This window comes from Plecotus auritus (assembly GCF_963455305.1).
Source record: "Plecotus auritus genome assembly, chromosome: 8".
In the NCBI taxonomy this organism is placed as follows: domain Eukaryota; kingdom Metazoa; phylum Chordata; class Mammalia; order Chiroptera; family Vespertilionidae; genus Plecotus; species Plecotus auritus.
The window spans coordinates 32,260,309-32,284,992 of NC_137782.1; the positions used below are offsets into that span (position 1 = coordinate 32,260,309).

Consider the following 24,684-nt stretch of genomic DNA (forward strand, 5'->3'; position numbering starts at 1 on the left):
TGGTGGCTACTGTGGTTAAAAAGGTAAAATCAGTGGGTTAGGTCAATAAAGTGACAGTCAACAAGTTAGCCAAGCTTGTCCATCGAAGAGTTACTATTTTCATATTGGATTTTTTTAATGCTGAAAAGTACTGCAACCAAAAATCCTGTTTGTTTTGACCCAGCAATCCCCAAATTTGCTACAAAATCCTTTTTAAATATATATATATTTTATTGATTTTTTTACAGAGAGGAAGGGAGAGGGATAGAGAATTAGAAACATCAATGAGAGAGAAACATCGATCAGCTGCCTCCTGCACACCCCCTACTGGGGATGCGCCCGCAACCAAGGTACATGCCCTTGACCGGAATTGAACCTGGGAGCCGACGCTCTATCCACTGAGCCAAACCAGTTAGGGCTGTTTAGGGTTACTTTTGTGCATCGTACATGTGCTTTGGGATGGTTAGCATGTAATGCAAAGAGTGGCCACCTCTGCAGGAGAGGGCGAGACTGGTGGCTTCAGGAATGTGTGATGTTTTATTTCTCGCCAAAAGGGAGAAATGGGGCATCCTTGTTATTTATCATTATTCTTTGTATGCCTGAAATATCATATGCATTTTAAATGAGCTTAAAAGAATATCTCAGGTCTTTTCTGTACACTTATGTTTGAATATTTAACTTTTTAAAATTCCAGGTAGACAGACTGGAAGTCGTCAACAAGCGTTTTGTTCGAGTGACTTTTACACCAGGAAAAACTCCTGTTGATGGGGTAAATGATTTTATTAATTGATGTGCATTAGCTGTAAATTAACTTTTCAGATTTAAAGCTGAAAAGCAAACATTCCCTCACATACACTGGACATGCCAGCATTGGGCAGTGCAGCAGTTGTAATCTTCACCACCTTAGGTGAGAATGTGTGTGTTGCCTACGTAATTGTGATCTGAGGATTGTTTTGGTTTTAGTAATCATTTTGTCCGTACATTTAGGAAACAGTGAGTGAAATCCCACTTTTTAGTAGTATTCCAATGTTTTCAAGATTGAGAAAACAATTGTTTGTTGAGGAAAAATATGTTAAAATCTGAATTGCCTTGAGACAGCTTTTTAAAAAATCAGTCTAAGAAGCATTCTGCTCATATCTCTCCCAACCATTTTATTATATTTTCATTTCTTGTTTTTAAAATAATTTTGATTTCCTGTCCAGCGATTTGAACTCTATTCCAGAGACCCTAGACTGACTTAGGAGGTTTTGGGGGGAGGAAAGGTTCCCAGGTGAATCCCAGGCCTCCTCTGGGCCTGACCCCTCCCTCCTGCCCCTCCCTAGTCCTTCAGTCTTACAGTGTTACCACCCTCCCCGAGTGCCAGGCCTCGCTCCAGGCTGCTTCCCTTCTCTGATAGGATGATTTTGTTTAACCATTTCCTAGTCATCCTGCCTGGATGGGGCAATATTTTAAGGGAAACTAGAGCTGATGGTGACCATCTCTCTGATAAGCATTAATAAATATAAGAATATCTGTGAAGTCATATGACTGGTATTTGTCATTTTTAGGAAAGTTATTTTATTTGTCTTAATTTTTTAAAATATATTTTATTGATTTTTTTTTTACAGAGAGGAAGGGAGAGGGATAGAGAGTTAGAAACATCGATGAGAGAGAAACATCGATCAGCTGCCTCTTGAACACCCCGTACTGGGCATGTGCCCGCAACCTAGGTACATGCCCTTGACCGGAATCGAACCTGGGACCCTTCAGTCGACAGGCCAACGCTCTATCCATTGAGCCAAACTGGTTAGGGCAATTTGTCTTAATTTTTTAAAATTTTTATTTATTTTAGAGAGAGGAAGGAAGAGAGAGAGAAACATTGATGGTTGCCTCCCGAATGTGCACCAATTGGGGATCAAACGTACAACCAGGTTCCTTGCCCTGACCAGGAATCAAACCCACCACCTTTCAGTGTACGGGACGATGCTCCAACCAACTGAGCCACACTGGCCTGGGCTATTGGATTTAATTTCCCCCCCATTCTTTTCACCTTATGGTGGAATGTTCATTAATAACCATGCTGCTTTTTTGTTTTCCTGTGAACTGTTCTTCAGACTTTTAGTGTTGGGAATTAAATTGGCACTCCTTTCAAGAGCACAGTTTGGCAGTGTACATGTCAGCAGTTTTGAAAGTATGCACACACCCAGTAATTTTGCTGTAGTAGTAATCCTAGGGAAATCATTAAAGATGCATCTGAAGATGTCTGTATAAGGATATTCTCCAAATCATTGTTTGCGGAGCAAAAATTAGCCATAGATAAATGTCTACCTTAGGCCCTGGTTCCCATTAGGGCTCCTCACTTCCCTGGAGCATTAATCCCTCTGCTGCAGTGGGGCTCTCAGTGGGCAGTGTTCTTCCCAGAGGGCAAGGGTCACAGTTAGTATTGGCAGGCACAAGCATTGACTTGTGAAAGTCATACCATTTTATTATGAATTACTTTCTCCTTCATATTGCAGTTAAGGTTTTATTTTACTGTCTTTTCAAAATTGTGCATGTACTTAAGATTGTAAAAGGGGGTATTATGAAGTCTTAAAGAAATGGCATCAAATGCTAATAGTGTTTATCTCTGGGTGTTGAGGTTATAGATGCTTTTTATTTTCTTAGTTTTCAATGGAGAACATGTATTGTCCACTTGACAGACTTATATTGAGCTTTCAGAAATGGATATAAGATTTTTAGTGTCCTGCTTATGGAGTAGCAACATTAATTACTGCTCTGTATAAATACAACACAGGCTTTGGAGTCTGACAGATTTGGCTTGACATTAACTCTACTCTTTATTAGCTGTACGGCCTAATTCCTCACACCTCAGTGTCTTCATCTTTAAAATGGGAACAACAGTAATATTGTTTTAGGGCTTAGTGTTTAAATGAGAATTGTGAAAGTGGTGGTTTTCAAACTCCAGGGTGCGTAAGAATCATCTGGAGCACTGGGACCCATCCCCAGAGGGTCTATCCAGACTTTGTCCCCACAATCTCCATGCTGCTTTGCTGGTCTTGGTCCTCCCTGATTCTCTGATGTGAGTCGTGCATTTAGCATATTGCCCAGTTGATAGTAGATTCTAATTTGGAATTGTCGATCACATGTGGTTAATCTATTATTGTCATGTTTTGAGGCTTGTAACCACAGGAATTTTGGACTTGTCAGTGAACTTACTCTCCATCTTTGTTTTTCTGATATGTGGAGAGAGATACCAGTGATATTTCCCACTCAGAAATACTGGTTGGTGGGAGGAATATGGGATGAAATGTTACTCTCTTTCGTGTACACTTCTGAATTATCTTCAGGTTTTTTGTTTGTTTTAAATATATTTTTATTAATTTCAGAGAGGAAGGGAGAGGGAGAGAGAGTCAGAAACATCAGTGATGAGAGAGAATCACTGATCGGCTGTGTCCTGCATGTCCCCCAATGGGGACCAAGCCTGCAACCCGGGCATGTGCCCTTGACCGGAATTGAACTCGGGACCCTTCAGTCTGCAGGCCAACGCTCCATCCGCTGAGCCAAATCGGCCAGGCCTAAATTGTCTCAGTTTTATGTCACAGACATTGTTTTGATGTAAAAAATATTTTTTTTAAAAAAAATATATTTTATTGATTTTTTACAGAGAGGAAGGGAGAGGGATAGAGAGTTAGAAACATCGATGAGAGAGAAACATCGATCAGCTGCCTCCTGCACACCCCCTACTGGGGACGTGCCTGCAACCAAGGTACATGCCTTTGACCGGAATCGAACCTGGGACCTTTCAGTCCACAGGCTGACGCTCTATCCACTGAGCCAAACCGGTTTCGGCTGATGTAAAAAATATTTTGAAAAGCAATTGCATATACAAGGATGAACAAGGTCTTTTTTGTGCTGTGAAATGTGGCTAATACTTGCAGAGTGCTGGAACAGGGTCTGCTTTATAGTAAAACTCCATAAATGTGAGTTGTTATGATTAATGTTTATTGTTGTTTTTGTTGTAATCCTCACCCAAGGATATTTTTCCATTTATTTTTAGAGAGAGTGGAAGGGAGGGGGAGAGACAGAGAAAAAGAAAGAAAATTGATGTGAGAGAGACATATCGATTGGTTGCCTCCCACATGAGCTCCCACTGGGGCCTGGGATCGAGCTGCAACTGAGGTACGTGCCCTTGACTGGAATTGAACCTGGGACCCTTCAGTCCACAGGCTGACGCTCTATCAACTGAGCCAAATGGCTAGGGCTTATGATTACTGTTTTTGTAGTATAAGAGAGGTAGTATGATGTGCTGTTTATAATCATTGACTCTGGAGTCAGACTGCTTGGATTCAGATTCAGCCTCTTATTACTAGATGTGTGTAATCATGGGAAAGTGAAGTCACCCCTATGGTTTTCTCATCTATTAAACGGGGACAGTAATAGTCAGGGCTGACATAGCACTGTATGTAATTCTTCTGTGCTGGGGGTAAAATAGCCATTGCCTCGGGCCCTTCAGGTGTTCCTCCCGAGGGCAGGTAACTGTGAGGGTCCCTTCCTAATGTGCAGATTTGATTATCACCCCTGGTGATAGTACTTACTTCTTCGAGTGGCTCTGAAGGTTGAATGAGTTAATGTATCTAAAGGGCTTAGAACAATGCTGACGTTTAAGTGCGTAATAAACTTTGGTTGTTATTACTGTGTCACATTAGCTTTTACTAGTAGTTTGGGAATAGGTAGCTGAGAAGTAACTGCAAAGTGGAGAAGAGGTAAAATGAAGCATATTTATTTATGAAAAGATAAAAAAGCGTTGTGTTTTCAAATAGATTTTTTTATTCTTTTGAGTTTATACTTTTAGAACCACTGTGGAATATTGCTTAAGAAATGCTTATTTGCCAAGGATTGCCAGGTGTTCTTACGGAGTGAAACTTAATCACTGTGTCATTAAAACCAGTCTTTTATTATTGTTGGGTTTTTAATTCGTAAACTTTTAGTATTTCTTGAAATATTCTTTAAAAGCTGAACCCTTTAATGAATTAAACTCTTATTTCCCCTTCATTCTTAGGATATTTTGTTTTTCTGTTTTTATAGCAATACGTCTGGTTTAATATTGGCAGTGTGGACACCTTTGAACGGAATCTGGAAACTTTACAGCAGGAATTGGGCATAGAAGGGGAGCATCGGGTACCTGTTGTCTATATTGCTGAAAGTGATGGGTAAGAAGCAGTGAAAATACATAAACATGTTGAAGACTGTTCACCATGCTCTACATGATTCACTGTATGTTCTGTCACCAAGTGGCCGGTTACACATTACATTGTCAAATAGGCCTTTTTCAGTTTGGCCAGATTTTTTTTAAAACCATTGGTAATTTACTAGTTTTTGCTAGTAACTGATTGATTTTCTACACATTTATAATGATTAAGTAGTGGTTTGGGGTATTCATAACCATTGCACTTTTAGTAGGATTTTAGCATAAAGAGCTATGTTGTGTTAAAGAGTGGCATTCCTACCTTTTAACTACATTCACTTTTATATTCCATAGTTTTCCAAGATTTTAAAGTAATCAGTGTCAAAGCTGCTGCTTCCCTTAGGGCCGTGGTTGGCAAACTGCGGCTCGCGAGCCACATGCAGCTCTTTGGTCCCTTGAGTGTGGCCCTTCCACAAAATACCACGGCCTGGGCGAGTCTATTTTGAAGAAGTGGCATTAGAAGAAGTTTAAGTTTAAAAAATTTGGCTCTCAAAAGAAATTTCAATCGTTGTACTGTTGATATTTGGCTCTGTTGACTAATGAGTTTGCCGACCACTGCCTTAGGGGTTACTTGTCTTTAACAAAGCCACTTAGAAGTCTGAGTCTTTCAAGAAGTGATTTCAAAAGTCACTTCTTTAAGTTTATTTAGGAATTATATTGCCTTTGAGGGGTCATCAGGGTACAGCCAGATAGATCACCTGGCAGTTACTCCATTTGCATTAAATACTGAAGGTATACCTTGCTCTAGAGTTACGAATTTGAAAGTGAAAATAGAAATAAATGTTCATTTTTTTGTATATGAAAGAGCAGAAAAATGGAGAGTTGGTGTGTTAGTTGAGCTGATAGGTTGCTCATTAGGGGCTTTCTTGAATCCTGGTTTATGTAAACCTACAATCTACCTGCAGTATTTAGACCTATAGAGCTATTGAAATGGCTTCACAGGCTATAGTATAATTATTTAACTTTATTGGCTGGTGTTGAAACATTACAAAAGTATTATTGCACCATTCTTTATATTTTTATTGTCAGTGCTGTCGTGTCCTCCAGAAATAAACCAAATGTAAATTTTTCATGGTTCTTGTTGCCTGCTGTAGGAGCATTTAACATATTGTAAAGGATGAAAAATTAAGAAGTAAATACTGGTTTTTGACCTAAGACAGTGGTCGGCAAACTCATTAGTCAACAGAGTGGCGAACTGCGGCTTGTGAGTCGCAGTTTGCCGACCACTGACCTAAGACAAATAGACAAAAGGCATCCCCATGCTTTAAGTCATTTCTGAGCACATCCCCCCCAGAGCAGACACGAGGTTTGGAGGGCTAACCAGCTCTCCTGTGAATCTCTCAAACCGCACAATCTGGGCAGAGTGGCTGTGCAGCGTACATCATCACTGATACAGCACAAGCAGCACAGTAATTAATGCTACTGCATAAATAGTGGGACTAAAAATCTTATATCCATATCTGAGAGTTCAACATAAAGTCTGTTAAGCAGGCAGTATGTGTTCTCTGTTGAAAACTAAGAAAGTACAAAGAAAATAAAAAGCATTTATAACCTCAACACCCAGAGATAAATACTATTAGCATTTTGATGCCATTCCTTCAAGATTTCATAATATCCCCTTTACAATCATTAAGTACATGCACAATTTGGAAAAGAAATCAGTATAAGAACTGTAATACGAAGGAGAAAGAAAAAGAAAGTAATTCATAATAAAATGGTATGAATTTCAATATGTAAATGCTGCCCTGGACAAGGGTGGGCAAACTTTTTGACTCGAGGGCCACAATGGGTTCTTAAACTGGACCGGAGGGCTGGAACAAAAGCATGGATGGAGTGTTTGTGTGAACTAATATAAATTCAAAGTAAAGGAGCGGAGGGGAGAGCAAGAGAACCGGATAGAACAGCCGGATCCGGCCCGCGGGCCGTAGTTTGCCCACGGCTGGGTTAGAGCGTTGGCCCACACACTGAAGGGTCATGGGTTCGATTCTTGGTCAAGGAGACGTACCTGGCTTGCAGGTTCGATTCTGGTCTCAGTCAGGGCACATGAGGGAGGCAATCATTCATTGTGTCTCTCACATCGATGTTTCTCTCTCCCTCTCCCTTCACTCTCTCTAAAAATCAGTGGAAAAAGATATCCTTAGGTGAGGATTAACAACAACAAAAAAGTATATCTTGCAAAACATTAAAAAAGCTAGTGATTAACAGTCTTAAAAGTATGTTGTTCTTGTGTATGGTTCCCTTTTTAGTTCCTTCCTCCTGAGCATGTTGCCTACAGTGCTCATCATCGCTTTCTTACTGTACACCATACGAAGGGGGCCTGCTGGTATTGGTCGAACAGGCCGTGGTATGGGTGGACTCTTCAGTGTTGGAGAAACCACTGCCAAGGTCTTAAAGGATGAGATAGATGTGAAGTTCAAAGATGTGGCTGGCTGTGAGGAGGCCAAGCTAGAGATAATGGAATTTGTAAATTTCTTGAAAAACCCAAAGCAGTATCAAGACCTAGGAGCAAAAATCCCAAAGGTAAAGTAAACTTTCAGAAGGTTATTTCCAACTCATTAACCCCAAAATCTTGAATTATTTCTTGATCTCTGAAGTTATAATTTTATGAAGTTTGATTACTCATTATAAAGAAGCTGTTTTCCTCCTTTCTCTTAACTTACTAGTCTCTGCTTAACTCGAGGGTCTTTTTTGGGTTGTTTGGTCTGTGAGAATGTGTGTTCTTGCATGTATATTCCAAAAGATTTGTATTTTCTGCTCTTGGAAGCTTTCCTTGAGTTGCCTTCCTTTTCCCTCCAGCCTGCTTTAGATACCCCATTTCTTAGCAGCTGTAGTGCCCTGAGCATATCCTTCCCTGCTGCCACCCAGTTGCCCTTCCTTCAGCAGGTCTGAATAGATCCTCTTCCTGGGCTTGGCTCTGAGATCCATGGCACAGGACTCAGTGGACAAGAGCCAGACAGCACGAATTCTTGCCTTCCCTCTTCTTACCAGACTCCTTGTGACCACAGCTGGTGATCAGCTGGCCTTGCAGTCTTTATACTCCCAGGGCCAGCCTCAGTCATTAAGTAAATGAATCAGAAAATTTTAACTAGTTCTTGTAAAGATCCATTAATAACATTTTACTTTAAAGGAAACCTTTAAAAAAGGGAATCATTGTTTCCTTGATTTTATATCCTACCTATATGGATAAAAAGCCATTTTTGTAATTTTATAATTTGCTATTAACTTAATTACCTATATACATTGTACTTAGTCATCTTCACAACTTAAATAATTATAGTGTTTAATTAAACATTTTTTTCTTTTTTAGTTCACCATTGGTCAGTAAATTTTTATTTCATTTGTGAAATTTTGAAGGGAATAAAATAAGTAGAATGTAAATTGGGAGTGTAATGTTTGTGTCTCCTTAAATTATTTAAGTAAACCTTAGTTGGTTTATTAGTAGTTTCCTAGCTTAAGTCATCCTTTATGTACTGTTAGAAAGTCTAAAAAGCAACACTAAACATCTTATAAAATAAGGGAAATATCTAAGGTTTCACATTCTGATCAAATTTTTAAAAGTAATGTAGTCTAATAATCCTTTTCTTCCTCTTCTTACTAATATTCTACCTTCAAATGTTTAAGAAATATTTAGTGTATATCACTAAAATTTTAAATAATTTTACCTAGGAATTATCTATAGATGTGGAATTAACTTTTCTGAAATTCTAGTTAAATATACTTTCTCTTTTTTATATCTGAAGGGTGCCATTCTTACTGGTCCTCCAGGCACCGGGAAAACACTGCTGGCTAAGGCCACAGCCGGAGAAGCCAATGTCCCTTTCATCACCGTTAGTGGATCCGAGTTTTTAGAGATGTTTGTTGGTGTGGGTCCAGCTAGAGTAAGTCTTTTGTTTTATTCTGATGGTGCAACTTCCTCCTCCTCCTTCTCCTCCTTTCTTCCCCTGAAGTGGGGATTTGGTAAAGATGGCCCTTTGCCTGGAGTCCTGTGGAGTGACCCCTCCGCAGTCAGTGCCTTGCACACTCTTCCAGGGAAAAGCCTCAGCAAGGCCTGTGACTTCACCCCACCTTCCCTCACTCTGACCATGATTGCAGTCTCTTCATTGGGTTCTCTCTCTCTTTTTTTTTTTTTAAATATATTTTTATTGATTTTTTTATAGAGAAAAAGGGAGAGGGATAGAGAGTTAGAAACATCAATCAGCTGCCTCCTGCACACCCCCTACTGGGGATGTGCCAGCAACCAAGGTACATGCCCTTGACTGGAATCGAACCTGGGACCCTTCAGTCCGCAGGCTGATGCTCCCAGGGGGTCCTCAAACTTTTTAAACAGGGGGCCAGTTCACTGTCCCTCAGACCGCTGGAGGGCCGGACTATAGTTTAAAAAAAAAACTATGAACAAATTCCTATGCGTACTGCGGGCCCGGGACGAGTCGGCTGCTAAGCAGGACAGGCAGCGGCACCTGGTAGGCCGGATAAATGTCCTTGGTGGGCCGCATGTGGCCCGCGGGCCGTAGTTTGAGGACGCCTGCCACTGAGCCAAACCAGTTAGGGCCATTGGGTTCTCTTTTTGTTGAGTTGTAACAGTTCTTTATATATTATGGATACTAACTGCCTAGTCAGATACATGATTTGCAAATATTTTCTTTTAAATATATATTTTTATTGATTTCAGAGTGGAAGTGAGAGGGAGAGAGAGATAGAAACATCAGTGATGAGAGAATCATTATCAGCTGCCTCCTGCACACCCCACACTGGGAATTGAGCCAGCAACCCAGGCATATGCCCTTAACTGGAATCAAACCCGGGACCCTTCAGTCCTCAGGCCAGTGCTCTATCCACTAAGCCAAACCGTCTAGGGCCAAATATTTTCTTTTTTTCTGTGTGTTGTCTTTTCACTTTCTTGAGAGTGAAGCACCAAAGTTTTAAATTTTGATGAAGTCCAATATATCTGGGGGTTTTTTCTTTCGTTGCTTGTGCTTTTAGTGTCAACTAAGAATCTATTGCCAAATCAAGATTGTAAATATTTTTCCTATGTTTTCTTCTAAGGGTTTTATAGTTTTAATGGTTTAATTTAGATATATGATCTATTTCAAATCAATATGATCCATTTTGAGTTAATATGATGTGATAAAAAGGTCGAACTTAATTATGCATTTCTATATACAGTTTTCCCAGCACCATGTGTTGAAAAGACTGTTCTTTCCCCCTTTGAATGGTCTTGGCATCCTTGACCATAGATTCCTGGGTTTATTTCTGGACTCTCAATTCTACCTTGTTGACCTATATGGCTGTCTTTATGCCAGTACCACACTGTCTTGATTACTTTGCTTTGTAGTAAGTTTTGAAATAAGGAAATGTGAATGTAGATTAATTTTTAAAGAAACACTTAAATTTTTACTCTTGTGTATTTTACCAGTGTCTAAAATGTTGACTTTTTTTAAAGCAAATAGAAATGCTCAGTGCTATCATAATTACTTTTCTAATCATTGGGATACAACTTGCAATCAATAATAAAGTATTGTGTTATCAGTGGGCAGCATTTTTTTCTGTTCTCAGTGGTAAGCAGAGTAATGACGGGTCTTACCATTATTGGCATTTTAGATTAGATGAACTATGTATGATAAGTGGAGTTGGTGGATTCATATGGGTTTTGTAAGGCAGATAAGTCTTAGTAGAATAGGGGAGCATGGGGGAGTTTAGTATTTATATGTAATCTAATATGGGCAAGGAGGGAATTAAAGATTAGAGAGGAGCTGTGGAAGGGAAGCAGTGGGCCCAATGGGATGGAGAGCTAAGAAGTAGGTGAAGAATTGGTTGTGGTAGGTGCTTGAGTATCTGGGTGGGCCGGGTCATCAGGAGGGTGGGTGGTTAGAGAGTAGATTGCTTGAGGCTGGTTGTTTAGAGGGGACCTTGCCATTGCTGATCATGTCAGAGTGGAGCAAAAGTGATCGAAGAGGTGGGTCAGGGAACTGAGAGACCAAGACCCACAAGAATGTGGAAATCACTAGGAAAAGAGTTCTGGTGGGGTGTGTGGATGGGGAAGTAGGGAATCAGGAATTATTTTGGCAGTAGTGATGAGGTATGAAGTGGATCCCTGACTCCGCCTGGCCTGGAGGGAAAGATAAAAAACCTTCTAGTTGAGCCTGACTGGCATGGCTCAGTGGTTGAGCATTGACTTATGAACCAGGAGGTCACAGTTCAATTCCCGGTCAGGGCACATGCCTGGGTTGTGGGCTTGATCCCCAGTGTGGGGCGTGCAGGAGGCAGCTGATCAATGATTTTCTGTCATCATTGATGTTTCTATCTCTTCCTCTCTGAAATTAATAAAAATATATTTAAAAATAAACAAAGAAAAAACCCTTATAGTTGAGAGCTTTGCAGGGACAGCCAAATTTCCGTTTAGACAAGGAGGTGAGGGAAGTATTCAGGGAAGAGCTTGAGAGGGTGGGGCCTGTTGATCACAGATCTGGAGTTCAGAGGGGAGGCTGTAGAGGGACATGAGTTATGTTAAGGGATATGCTCAGAGCAGTGTAGGCATGAAAATCCCAGAAGTCCAGGCCAGGGAGGATGATGGGAGACTTGGACTTCTGGTGAGGGAAGTAAAAGTTATATGAGGCATAGGGAGTTTGTCTCTGAATCTCTCCATAGGGGCAGGTAATAGGGTGAGACCCTGAATTCTCTCAGCAATAGTGAGGCATGGGGATGGCTATTCCTTCTTCAATCCACCTAAACTAGTGGTCTGAGGGGTCATGCTTTGCAGGACAGAATGTGGGCGCAGGGACCTTGCAGTTGCTCCTGTTGCAGCAGTGCGGAAGGGAGGGCACTGTCAGACACCCTGGGGCGATTGTGGGTGTACTTGGGTAGGTCGGCCCTTTGCTTTCTGTGTAAACTTTGCCTAGATCTTTTAGTAAGTCCCTGCTTCTTAGTAATGGCCTCAAGCATGATATGTGAACCTCAAGAGTAGTTTGAACTTTCAAACTGAATATAAAGTTTACAGCGCTACTATGTTATCTTTTTGTAGGCCAAAACCATGTATTATTAATTTGCTGGTATTATAAAAATAGCAGATATTGTTAGTGCTTATTACATATAAAAGAATTTATGAGATTATAGAAATAATATTTGCTCACCTTAAATCATTTACCCACCAAGTTACTTGCCACTTCTTTGCTGCTTGTAACTTTTAAAATACGTTCTGTATAGTATAGCACACACAAAAAAATTTTCTTCCTGTGGGACAGGAAACTTGATGTTTATTTTTTATTAGGAAGATAAATAGTATTCATTTGTCAACTGACTCTATTATTTATATTTTTACTCAGGTTCGAGACTTATTTGCCCTTGCTCGGAAGAATGCCCCTTGCATTCTCTTCATTGATGAAATAGATGCCGTGGGAAGGAAGAGAGGAAGAGGCAACTTTGGCGGGCAGAGTGAACAGGAGAATACACTTAATCAGTTGCTTGTGGAAATGGATGGTGAATTTTCAAGTCTTTTGGATTTTAAACTACGCTGTTTTATATATTACTCGAGGCCCGGTGCATGAAAATTCATGCACTAGAGGGAGGGTCCCTCAGCCCGGCCTGCCCCCTCTCACAGTCTGGGAGCCCTCAGGGGCAGGAGGCAACCCAGCCCGTCAGGGGAAGGCTACGCCCCCATCACACCTCTGCTGCTGCCACTGCTGGCAGTGCAAGCCTCGGCTGGCCCTGGTTACCTGAGCCTTGGGCCGGCCCTGGGTGGCTGGGAAGCCGCCATTGGCGCCTTGCCTGTGCCTCGGGCTGGCCCTGGGCGGCTGGGCAGCCAACATCCAAGGCTTGCCTGCGCCTCGGGCCGGCCCTGGGCGGCTGGGGGGCTGAGGGGACTGGGGGACTCTGGAGGCAGGCACGCAGAGTGGCCAGACCTGCCGGGGGGCGGGCCCAGCCATGCCATGTGCCTGCTGCCCCGGCAGGGCTGAGGGGACTGGGCGCTGCCATCTGGTGGCTGTGGGTGCTGCCATCTTTGAGGGTGTGACAGTCAATTAGCATATTCCCTCCTTATTGGCTGTGGTGCCATCATCTTTGTGAGAGTGTGATGGTCAATTAGCATATTCCCTCTTTATTAGATATGGTACCTCAAAGGAGAATCTTTGTGCTCATATTGAGTACCAAAAAGATAAAAAGCATTTTCTTTAAGAAATAGCCTTTTTAAAGGCTCTTTTTAAAGGCTGATATTTGTATCTGGGCTGAATAAGTGAAAAATTGGTGAAATGATTTACAAAAGACTTATAGTCTCATTCTCAAAACTATTTATGATTTTGAAGCATCAGGAAAACCCATTTGTAACCACATGTGAATTTGGCAAATTTTGAATGCTTTTACTTAGAGAGTAGCAATCTTTCCATGGTAGTAAGCTTTTTAAAATTTATTTGGGAAAGCCAATTCTTAGGATGTGCCAGTTCCTTCATGCTATAAGATATGTGGATGCTCTTGAGTGTTCGGAAAGGGGAGGCACAGTGTCGAGTATTGAGCCAGTTTGCATTACTGAGTGGGCATTGTATCCAGAATCAGAAGGTGGTCAGTCCATGAGTAGCACCACATATTTCAACCAGCGAGCCATCTTTGGGGGAAATTAGCTTCTGAACTTGAGGTGCCAAGGTCCTGCAGCTATGTCCTTGACAGGCTCTGCAGCCATGGCCTTGACATTTGAGAAATGGCCAGTAAAACTGAGCAAGGTTAGCCTGTAGAAGTCGTTGGAGGTGTCTTCAATTATGCAATGGCTGTCCCATGGCCCAGGGAGTTTAGACACATCATTTGCAAATTTTAATCTTACTGATTATAAAACATTTTAAAAATTAACAATATAATCTGAATTTTTAGTTAAATTAAAATCTTTGATCATTTGTCTTGAGAAATTTGATCTTAATATTTTGAGTCTTACTAGTATATATGAGTAGTATCATTAAGGACAAGATGAATAGTAAGAAAGATCATTTATGTTTGTGACTTAAAAGACGTTGGATAATAAGTTTGGAAAAAATATTAAGTGGCATATGTCTGTAGTGCTCATACATTCTTCACAGGCACACTGTTACTTTCCGCCTCATGTCATTTAATAATTGCATCTTTGTTATCTTTTCAGGTTTTAACACAACAACAAATGTAGTCATTTTGGCAGGCACCAATCGACCAGATATCCTAGATCCCGCACTGATGAGGCCAGGGCGCTTTGACAGGCAAATCTTTATTGGTAAGATGGTTTTCGTTGGGTTAGTCTAGTTTTTGTGAAGATGTCACTGTTTCACTGATTTTTTTTTTCCCCTCTTAAAAATAATTTCTCAAGGACCACCGGACATAAAAGGAAGAGCCTCTATCTTCAAAGTTCACCTCAGACCACTAAAACTGGACAGTACCTTGGAAAGGGATCAGCTGGCAAGAAAACTTGCATCCTTAACCCCAGGGTTTTCAGGTGAGTGGAAAATAACCTGCTGTCCTGTTTCTAAGTCCTTTAAATCAATGACAGTTGCCAAGTACCAGTTTACTCTGTTACTTCACATCTTGGGGCTTCCTAGGTGTATGTTTTTACTTTTTATTTGGGAAATTTCAAACATACAAGTTGAGAAAATAGTGTAATGAATCCCTCTGCACCCATCACCTAGCTTTGGGAACAATTCTTAATTCATATCTAACTTTGTCTATACCTTCACCCTCTTCCCTCTGTCTCTGGATAACTTGTGACAAATTCCTTGACAGCATATCATTTTATCCATTAATGTTACAGAAATTATTTGGGTTTTTTAAAAACAACTCACTACTGAGATAAAATTAAGATACCATCAAATTCACCTCTGTTAAAGTGTACAATTCAGTGGTTTTTAGTATATTCACTAAGTATAGTTTGAAGCCAATCACTATAACTTAATAAAACATCTTCATCACCCCAAAAGAATCCATAAGCAGCCAGCCATTCCTTCCACTCCTAGCCCTAGGCAACCCCTAATCTATTTTTTGTGTCTATAGGTTTTTCTACCCTAGACTCTCAGATATAGAGAATTATATAACACTAGAGGCCTGGTGCATGACATTCGTGCACTCGGGGGAGGAGGGGTCCCTCAGCCCGGCCTGCGCCCTTTCGCAGTTTGGAAGCCATCAGTCGGACATCCTTAGTGCTGCCATGGAGGCAGGCCGTTGTGCTCGCCAGCCATCAGCCCGGCTTGTGGCTGAGTGGTGCTCCCCCTGTGGGAGCACACTGACCACGAGGGGGCAGCTCCTGCATTGAGCATCTGCCCGGTGGTGATCAGTGCGCGTCATAGCGACTGGTTGTTCTGCCATTTGATTGATTTGCATATTACCCTTTTATTATATAGGACTAGAGGCCTGGTGCCGAATTCATGCCCGGGTGGGGTCCAGCCAGCCCGCCCCCGATCAGCCCCAATGTGGGGGGGCTAGCTAGGGGAAGGGGCCACAGATGGTTGGCCGGCCAGCCCCGCTCCCTGGTCGAACTCCCAGTCGAGGGAACAATTTGCATATTAGCCTTTTATTATATAGGATGATCTTTTGTATCTGTCTTCTTTCATGTAGCATAATGTTTTCAGACTTTATACATGTTGTAGCACATGTCAGAATTTCATGGTTTTTTTTAATGGCTGAATAACATTTCATTATATGGATATACCACTTATTAAAATATATTTTTATTGATTTCAGAGAGGAAAGGAGAGGGAGAGAGATATAGAAACATCAATGATGAGAGCGAATCATTGACTGGCTGCTTTCTGCACAGCCCCCACTGGGGATTGAGCCCACAATCCAGGCATGTGCCCTTGACTGGAATTGAATCTGGGACCCTTCTGTCCACTAAGCCAAACCAGCTAGGGCCGTGGTCGGCAAACTGCGGCTCGTGAGCCACATGCGGCTCTTTGGCCCCTTGAGTGTGGCTCTTCCACAAAATACCACGGCCTGGGCGAGTCTATTTTGAAGAAGTGGTGTTAGAAGAAGTTTAAGTTTAAAAAATTTGGCTCTCAAAAGAAATTTCAGTTGTTGTACTGTTGATGTTTGGTTCTGTTGACTAATGAGTTTGCCGACCACTGAGCTAGGGCTACCACATACTATTGATCCATTTATCAATTGATGGACATTTGGGTTTTTTTTGTCTTGGCTATTGTGGATCATGCTGCTATTAAAATTTATATACGTATTTTTATATGGACATACGTTTTCATTTCTCTTGATTATGTATTTAGGAGTAGAATTGCTGAATCACTTTTTGAGAAACTGCCAAGTTGTTTTCCACAGCAGCTGCACCATTTTACATTCCCACCTGCAGTGTATGAGGGTTCCAGTTTCTTCACATCCTCACCAACACTTGTCATTGTCTTTTTTACTATAGCCATCCTAGTGGGTGTGAAGTGGTATCTCAAGGTTTTGATGTGTATTTGTGTAATGTGTAGTAAAGATGATGTTGAGCATCTTTTAATGTGCTTTTTCCAAGAATTCTTAAATGCAAAATGTTTTTAAAACATTTATGCAAGAATGATTCCCTATCTCCCTCTTCCAAACTCAAAAAGGAACATTTGAAAAGTATGAGGAGATTATAACAAGTTCATTGTTAGAGGAAGATAGATATCTCAAACGTCTCAGGGTGCTAACTTTTTATTTGCTTTTTGTTTTTGGACTTTGCAGTTTATAGCATTTTAATATTTATTTGCTGAGCAAATTGTTTGAATGCACTAGGTTATTTTAATGCTTTTGTTTTTTATTTTATGTCATCATACTCTGTAATATCCACATAAGTAATTTTCCCAACAGAGATAGGACTAAGTTAGTTAATGAGCATTTTAAAATACTATCTTTGTTTTGTTTTGTTTTTTTTTTAAATATTTTTATTGATTTCAGAGAGGAAAGGAGAGGTTAGAGAGACAGGAACGTCAATGATGAGAGAGAATCATTGATCGGCTGCCTCCTGCACGCCCTCCACTGGGGATCAAGTCTGCAACCCAGGCATGTGCCCTTAGCTGGAATCAAACCTGGGACCCCTCAGTCTGCAGGCCGATGCTCTATCCACTGAGCCAAAACGGCGAGGGCTATCTTTGTTTATATGAGCCATATTGTTTATACTGGTAAAGGTAAATATTTGCCTATCATTAGCTATTTAACTACTGCTAATACTTCTACCTTAATTCAGTGGGCCAGGGTTATCAGGCTGTTACTGAATGCTAGAATACCTTAGGGTTATCATCAATGAAACTGAAATATATTTACATAAAACCCTTATTCAATCTGCTGGTTGAGAAATTGACTGTGGATTTGGTTGTCTGTAATGTGTGACTAATCAGTTTGAGTATACACATTTGGTGGGTAAGCTATTCTGTATATTCATTTTGTAGGAGCTGATGTGGCTAATGTCTGTAATGAAGCTGCTTTGATTGCTGCGAGACACCTTTCAGAGTCCATAAACCAGAAACACTTTGAACAAGCAATTGAAAGAGTGATTGGTGGTAAGGCAACTGAATGTAACTTAAGTCAAAAGGTTGATAAGATGAATTTGAGGCCAAGGATTTTTTGGCAAGATCTAGAAGCAAAGAAAGGTATATTTCCCTAGCTGTGGAGCTCACCGTGCACTTGCTGTGTTCCTTTGGTGTTGCAAACCCCTTCCCTCCTCTGCGGTCTACAAGGAGATGGGTGGTGTAGGTGTTGGGTGAGTCTGAGATGGCGATGGCAGCCTCACTCACACGGGCAGCTAGCAGTGAATGAGGTGTCTTCCCTTGAATTATACCAATCTGGTTGTTGTTGTTTTTTTCTTGTTTTTTTTTCCAATCTAGTTTTTTATAAATGCTTACAACCTTCCTATTTCCAAAAAGTTCATCTCATGAGTTAAATGTGTTCTATGCTAGATATAGGTGATGTATAAACAGCTCCAATGACTTAATCAGGAAATGCTCACCCTGCCAGCACGGTGGGGGATGCATATAATATGTTTTCCTTGCTTTCTAGAATGCTTGCAACGTAATATTCATAAAAACATAATTAGCAATTAAAAAACTTAGGCATTTGAAGGAGAGAAAAGACTGCAGTCAAGAGGGCTGCACAGAAGAGGTGGGATTTAAACTGGGTTCAGTAGACAAATGGGAAACGGTGTGAAAGTGGCATGAACAGACGGTGGTTTGGAAATAGTGTTATATACACCTTGTGTTTCCTGGAGGGAAAGTAAACTGATCAGACTCAAGTTTCTGTGGAAAGCAAGGCAAGGTTGAAGAACGTTATTTAAGTCTAGATCAGCCGTGGGCAAACTATGGCCTGCGGGCTGGATCCGGCCCGTTCGGCTGTTCTATCTGGCCCGCGGAGCCGAAAGAGCGGAGGGTTCTCCTGCTCTCCCCTCTGCTCCTTTACTTTGAATTTATATTAGTTCACACAAACACTCCATCCATGCTTTTGTTCCGGCCCGCCGGTCCAGTTTAAGAACCCATTGTGGCCCTCGAGTCAAAAAGTTTGCCCACCCCTGGTCTAGATTTTAGAAAGCCTTGAATGTTAACCTCAAGGACTTTTTATTTTTATTTATTTATTTATTTATTTATTTATTTATTTATAAAATATATTTTATTGATATTTTACAGAGAGGAAAGGAGAGGGATAGAGAGCTAGAAACATCGATGAGAGAGAAACATCGATCAGCTGCCTCCTGCACACCTCCCACTGGGGATGTGCCCGCAACCAAGGTACATGCCCTTGACCGGAATCGAACCCGGGACCCTTCAGTCTGCAGGCCGACGCTCTATCCACTGAGCCAAACCGGTTTCGGCCCTCAAGGACTTTTTAAATACCCTATAGCCAGTTGGGTTTTTTTCTTGAGCCACTGAGTAATATGATAATCAATAGTAGTCTAGGAAAGTGAGTCTGACTCTGAAGAATAGGGAAGCATCTGGGGACAGAACCTTGGAGTCATTCATGTGAGATAGCAGGCTTTAGCATGGGTAGTCCCAGTGGACAGAGGCAGGAGAAAAGGACAGCCTGACAGGCTGCAGGGGCTCAGGCAGCTGGTTTGGCAGAAAATGAGATGTGCTGAGTCTGAGTTGTAGGGTTTCCAGTGGAATTCTGGAGCACTACATGGGTTCAGGCCGTGTTCCTGTGGTGCAAAGGTGGATGAGAGGCTCAGGGAGCAGGTGCCTCGGAGGAATAGGGACCCACATAGTAAGCATGGCCAGATGTTCACATTTGGTAGCAGAGGGGAGAAAAGTGAGTCAGCAAAGTCACCAGAGCTGTATGATACAGACCCAGAAGGTGCATCGACGCATAAGACAAGGGAGACGTACCGTTAAAGGAGACTCGGGTGGAGGAGAAGGGAGCCAAGGGCAAGGACCTACTTATTAAGGAAGGGTTGGCAGCAGGATTGAGTGATGGGATGTTAGGGAGACAGACCTTGGGATTTGGCAGTAAGACTGTTCTTGGTGACTTTTGATGTGACAGTTTGAATTGAGTGTAGAATACAAAGCCATATTAATGGAGATTACAGTGAGGATCTAGAGCTATTTAGAATAGCCTTGTGCTCAACCTGGGTTACGTGCTAAATAACTATTGAATGAATAAGTAGACCATATATTCTAGAAATGTGTTAATGAAAACAAAAAATCTAAAATGTAGAGTTGTAGATGGAATTAAATTACTACAGAAACATGTGAAACCTGCATATTTGTTCCTTTATTTTTAAAAAAATATATTTTAATGATTTTTTACAGAGAGGAAGGGAGAGAGAGTTAGAAACATCAGTGAGAGAGAAACATCAATTAGCTGCCCTCTGCACACCCCCCACTGGGGATGTGCCTGCAACCAAGGTACATGACCTTGATTGGAATCGAACCTGGGACCCTTCAGTCCGCAGGCCAACGCTCTATCCACTGAGCCAAACCGGTTAGGGCTATTTGTGCCTTTTTAAGTCAGGGCGATGCTATCAGTGCTTAGTACAAAGTGAGAGTGTGAAAGAAAACTGTGGCAGGTGGAGTAGGAGGCCTTGCTCTGAGGTGGGTGGATGCTGGTTCAAGTTCAGCCACTGTGAACCAGCCATGGACAGTCCTTGTTCTGTAATAATATACTAAAAATGAAAAATTCCTATGATAAACTATGGGGGGAGTTTTTGTTTTTCAGGTAAGTAAGAATTGCTTATCTCTGGAAAACAAAGGCCTTGTTAACACAGCCTTTATAACTTCCCATCCTTGTATATACTTTCCACCTGTGGTATATGTACTTGTCTTATGTTGTGTTATCAGGAACATAGCTCTTTTTTTTTTTTTAATCATTTAGACTCATTAATGTGTTATCAGTTGAGAAATTCCAGTTATCTTGAACACAACAAAACTACTTCTGTCTTGGTGTGATGATCTGTATTAGTACAAACTGTGTAGTTAGTTTCTACGTTACAGAGGTGCACACGAGGTTCAGCACCCACTTTTATCCAGGCCAAAGAAGAGTTGTGCATAGGTTAGGGGCCCTTCAGCTCTGTAGTGGGCACACAGGCCCAGCTCCGGTCTCCTGGGGTTCATCTTCTCTGGTCTACCCTGCTGCTGCTGTGTCTGGCTCTTGGAACCCCTTGGGCTGTTTGTTGAGTGTGTTGGGTGCTGCAGCCTAACTAACTCTGAGTCAGTGTGTCCTGATCTGTCGTCTACCCTCCATCAGGAACAGAGCAGGCACTTTGCCTGAATATCAGTGAGTTCTTCCTGGACTTTGTGTTCTATGAATTGTGTGTTTTACGTTGACTTAAGTGCTGAATTTTATTATGTCCCTAAACAATGTATATGGCTCAGAAGAGTGGGAAAGTTAGGAAAAAAGTGGGCCTAGGGGTAGGGGTAGTGACTGCATTTTCCCTGTAGCTGGATTTATTTTGAAGTTGATCCTTTATTTTTATTCTGACCTTGATGGATAAATTTTGGATTGTTAAAGCATCTTAATCTCTAAATCACCTTTTGGATAAGGCAATGTGAAATATTGAATAACTCTTTTTATGTCAGTGTCACTAACATAAAAGTGGTTTTGGTTTTTGGTTTTTGTCAGGCTTAGAGAAAAAAACCCAGGTTCTGCAGCCCGAGGAGAAGAAAACTGTGGCCTACCATGAGGCAGGCCACGCGGTTGCCGGCTGGTATCTGGAACATGCAGACCCACTTCTAAAGGTAAAGAAGTTGTTTGAACAGTAGGAGAAAATTGCACTCCCTCAAAGGATAAATAGATGAGATGTTTAAATTTAAAGAAATTTAGCAAAAACATCTAGTAATAACAGAGGAACAAAGTGGTTACACAAACTCTCCCACAGGTAAGTTATAAAGTTTTGGAAAGAAAACTACTATTCACAGGGACTGAAAAGTTTCCAAAAGCAGACTAAAACTGAGGAGAGTTTACTTTCAGAAAGTAGCAGCTACAATGGCTTAGAATTGGGTGCTGTGGCTTTCTTGCCTGAGGGTTTTCCACAACCAGTGTTGGAAAATGCTGGCTTTACCATGTTGAGGTGCCAGAGGAGAAAGTTCAGGATTTGAAGAAAATTTGAAATTTAACAGGGAAATCCTGGAAGCAAGGACACTACAGAGGGGGTGAGACTGAAACCCAAGTAAAAATGCCCTGGCTGACTGCTAAACTATGTTTGCAGAGGGATTCCCAGAGAGCCTAGGAAAGTAAGCAGAGACCAAAACCGTGGTGCACCAAGTAACACTGTTACGTTTTCTGCTTTTTCAACTGAGTGTATTCCCCAAACTGGTGCTGCATGGATAACAGGAAACAACGCAACTGACTTCCTGTGTTGGGACAGTTGGAAATTGAGTGGGAGAGGGTCCCTGAAACGAGACCACAGAGAAGACAACATTAAAAGTGTACACAAAACATCCTAAATAATCTAAAAGAAGTCGCTAGAACTAATAAGTGGAGTTATCATGGCTGCAGAATTTAAGTTCCATATACAAAGTTCAAATGTATTTCTGTATATTAGCAATGAATAATTGAAAGATGAAATTTAAAAAATTCATTTCATTTACACAGTATCCAAAAGCATGAAATACATAGGGATAAATTTATCAAAATACAGGGTAGGAATTTATATGGAATTGAAGGTATCAGCTAAAATAGTCAGAACAATTAAGTTGAAGGGATTACACTCACTGATTTTAGACTTTGTATACAGCTGCAGCAATGAAGACTAGTATTGATGAGAGAATTTAACACATAGATCAGTGAGATGGAATAGAGTCCAGAAATAGACCTTCCTACATAATTGGTTCATTGATTTTCAACAGAAATACCTAGGTTATTGAAGGTGGGAGGGATTGTCTTGCCAACAAATGGTTCTGGCAGTTCAATGTTTATATGAAAGAAAGTAAACGTTGACCCTTACATCATATGTAAAAAAATAATTTGAAATAGATCATAAAACTAAAACTATAACACTTATAGGGAAAAAAGTTAGGAAAAAGTCTTTGTAACTTTGGGTAGTCAGAAATTTCATAGGACACAAAATCATGAGCCACAAAAACAGTTGTAAATGGAATCTCATCAAACTTAAAAACTTGGTCTTTGAAAGATACCATTAAGAAAATGAAAGGCAAGCTACACACTCTGAAAATACTTGGCAGTACACACATATGAAAAAGGAATTGTATCTAGAATATATTAAAAAAACAACAAACCTCTTAAAACTCAATAATAATGCCTTGGCCGGGTGGCTCAGTTGGTTGGAGCATCGTCCTATACACCAAAAGGCTGTGAATTTGATTCCCAGTCAGGGCACAGACCTAGGTTGTGGGTTTGATCCCCTGTTGGGGCACATGCAGGAAGCAACTGATCAATGTTTCTCTTTCTGTCTCTATTTCCCTTCCTTTCTAACATTAATAAACATATCCTTAGGTGAGGATTAAAAAAACACCAACTCAATAATAACAAAACAAGCAACCTAATAAATTGTGCAAGAGATTTGAGCATATACTTCACAAAAGATAGTATATGAATAGACATTAGCACCTTAAGGTACTCGATATCATTAGTCATCAGGGAAGTGCAAATTAAACCTCAAGGAAATACCAAATGGTTATAATCTTAAATCCCGTCCTGAAGGATTGGTAAGAAGGTGGAGCAACAAAAACACTCATATGGTGCTGATGGAAATGTGAAATGGTACTGTCATTTTGGGGAACAGTGTGGCAGTTTCTTATAAATGCTTCTATATGATCAAAGATATTTACCCAAGAGAAATTAAAACATAATGTCCACACGAAGACTTACACCTCTTTATTCATAATAGCAATAAACTGGAAACAATCCTGATGTTCAAGAATGAAATGTATATTTGGTATGATTAGTCAATGTAGTGCTACACAGCAGTAAAAATGAAACAACACACAACTGTGGGGATGAATCTCAGAAACAGAGAAACCAGACACAATGAAGCACATACTGTATGCTTCCATTGATAGGCAATTCTAGAAATTGTAACTAATCCACAAGGACTGAAAGGATATGTGCAGTTTGCCTGGGAGTGGGGGAAGGGTTGAATACAGAGGGGCACAGGGGAACTTTGGGAGAATGAAGAGTATTTTGTACCTTCATTGTGGTAAGAGGTTAAATTTGTCAAAACGCATTGATCTTAGAAATTGATGACTCAAGAGCAAGTTTTTGCACTACTGCATGTTATTAATTCACTAGAGGCCCGGTGCACGAAATTCGTGCACGGGAGGGTGTGCCTCAGCCCAGCCTGCACCCTCTCCAAACTGGGACCCCTTGAGGGATGTCCGACTGCTCGGACAGTCGGACATCCCTCTCACAATCCAGAACGGCTGGCTCCCAACCTCTTGCTTGCTTACCTGCCTTCCCTTAACCGCTTCTGTCTGCCAGCCTGATGACCCCCTAACCACTCCCCTGCCAGCCTGATTGATGCCTAACTGCCCTCACCTGCAGGCCTGGTCGCCCCCAACGGCCCTCGCCTGCTGGCCCGGTAACCCCTAACTGCCCTCCCTTGCCAGCCTGGTCGCCCTTAACTGCCCTCCCTACAGGCCTGGTCACCCCTAACTGCCCTCCCTTGCAGGCCTGGTCCCCCCCAAGTATCCTCCCCTGCCAGCCCGGTCACCCCTAACTGCTCTCTCCTGCAGGCCTGGTCCCCCCCAACTGCTCTCCCCTGCTGGCCTGATTGCCCACAACTGCCCTCCCCTGCAGGCCTGATTGCAGTGTGGCCATCTTTGACCACATTGTGGGCAGCCATCTTGTGTGTTGGAGTGACAGTCAATTTGCATATTACTCTTTTATTATATAGGATACCTCTAAATAAGCAGCTCCATCAGTTTTGATGTGTTCTCTGCAGGCCTTACAATTCATGTTTTATATGTCAGTATTCAGGTATAATTAGAGCCACCCAAATTTTTCAGAAACTGAAGAGTTGTTTAAAATAAGTAAAAGTTGCCCTAGCTCAGTGGATCTCAACCTTCCTAATGCCGCGACCCTTTAATACAGTTTCTCATGTTGTGGTGACCCCCAACCATAAAATTATTTTC

General features: G+C 41.3%; 1 protein-coding gene across 1 annotated transcript in view; it reads left to right on the forward strand.

Annotated features, from left to right (window-relative positions):
- AFG3L2 (AFG3 like matrix AAA peptidase subunit 2) overlaps window positions 1-24,684 on the forward strand; it is a 43,302-nt gene that overhangs the window by 9,906 nt on the left and 8,712 nt on the right. The window contains exons 6-14 of the mRNA XM_080686828.1: window positions 674-748; window positions 5,044-5,168; window positions 7,450-7,723; window positions 8,944-9,081; window positions 12,523-12,676; window positions 14,316-14,423; window positions 14,517-14,642; window positions 17,560-17,670; window positions 21,215-21,330. Of these exons, the coding sequence (XP_080542954.1) occupies window positions 674-748; window positions 5,044-5,168; window positions 7,450-7,723; window positions 8,944-9,081; window positions 12,523-12,676; window positions 14,316-14,423; window positions 14,517-14,642; window positions 17,560-17,670; window positions 21,215-21,330 (1,227 nt within the window). The remainder of the gene's footprint in view (window positions 1-673; window positions 749-5,043; window positions 5,169-7,449; window positions 7,724-8,943; window positions 9,082-12,522; window positions 12,677-14,315; window positions 14,424-14,516; window positions 14,643-17,559; window positions 17,671-21,214; window positions 21,331-24,684) is intronic.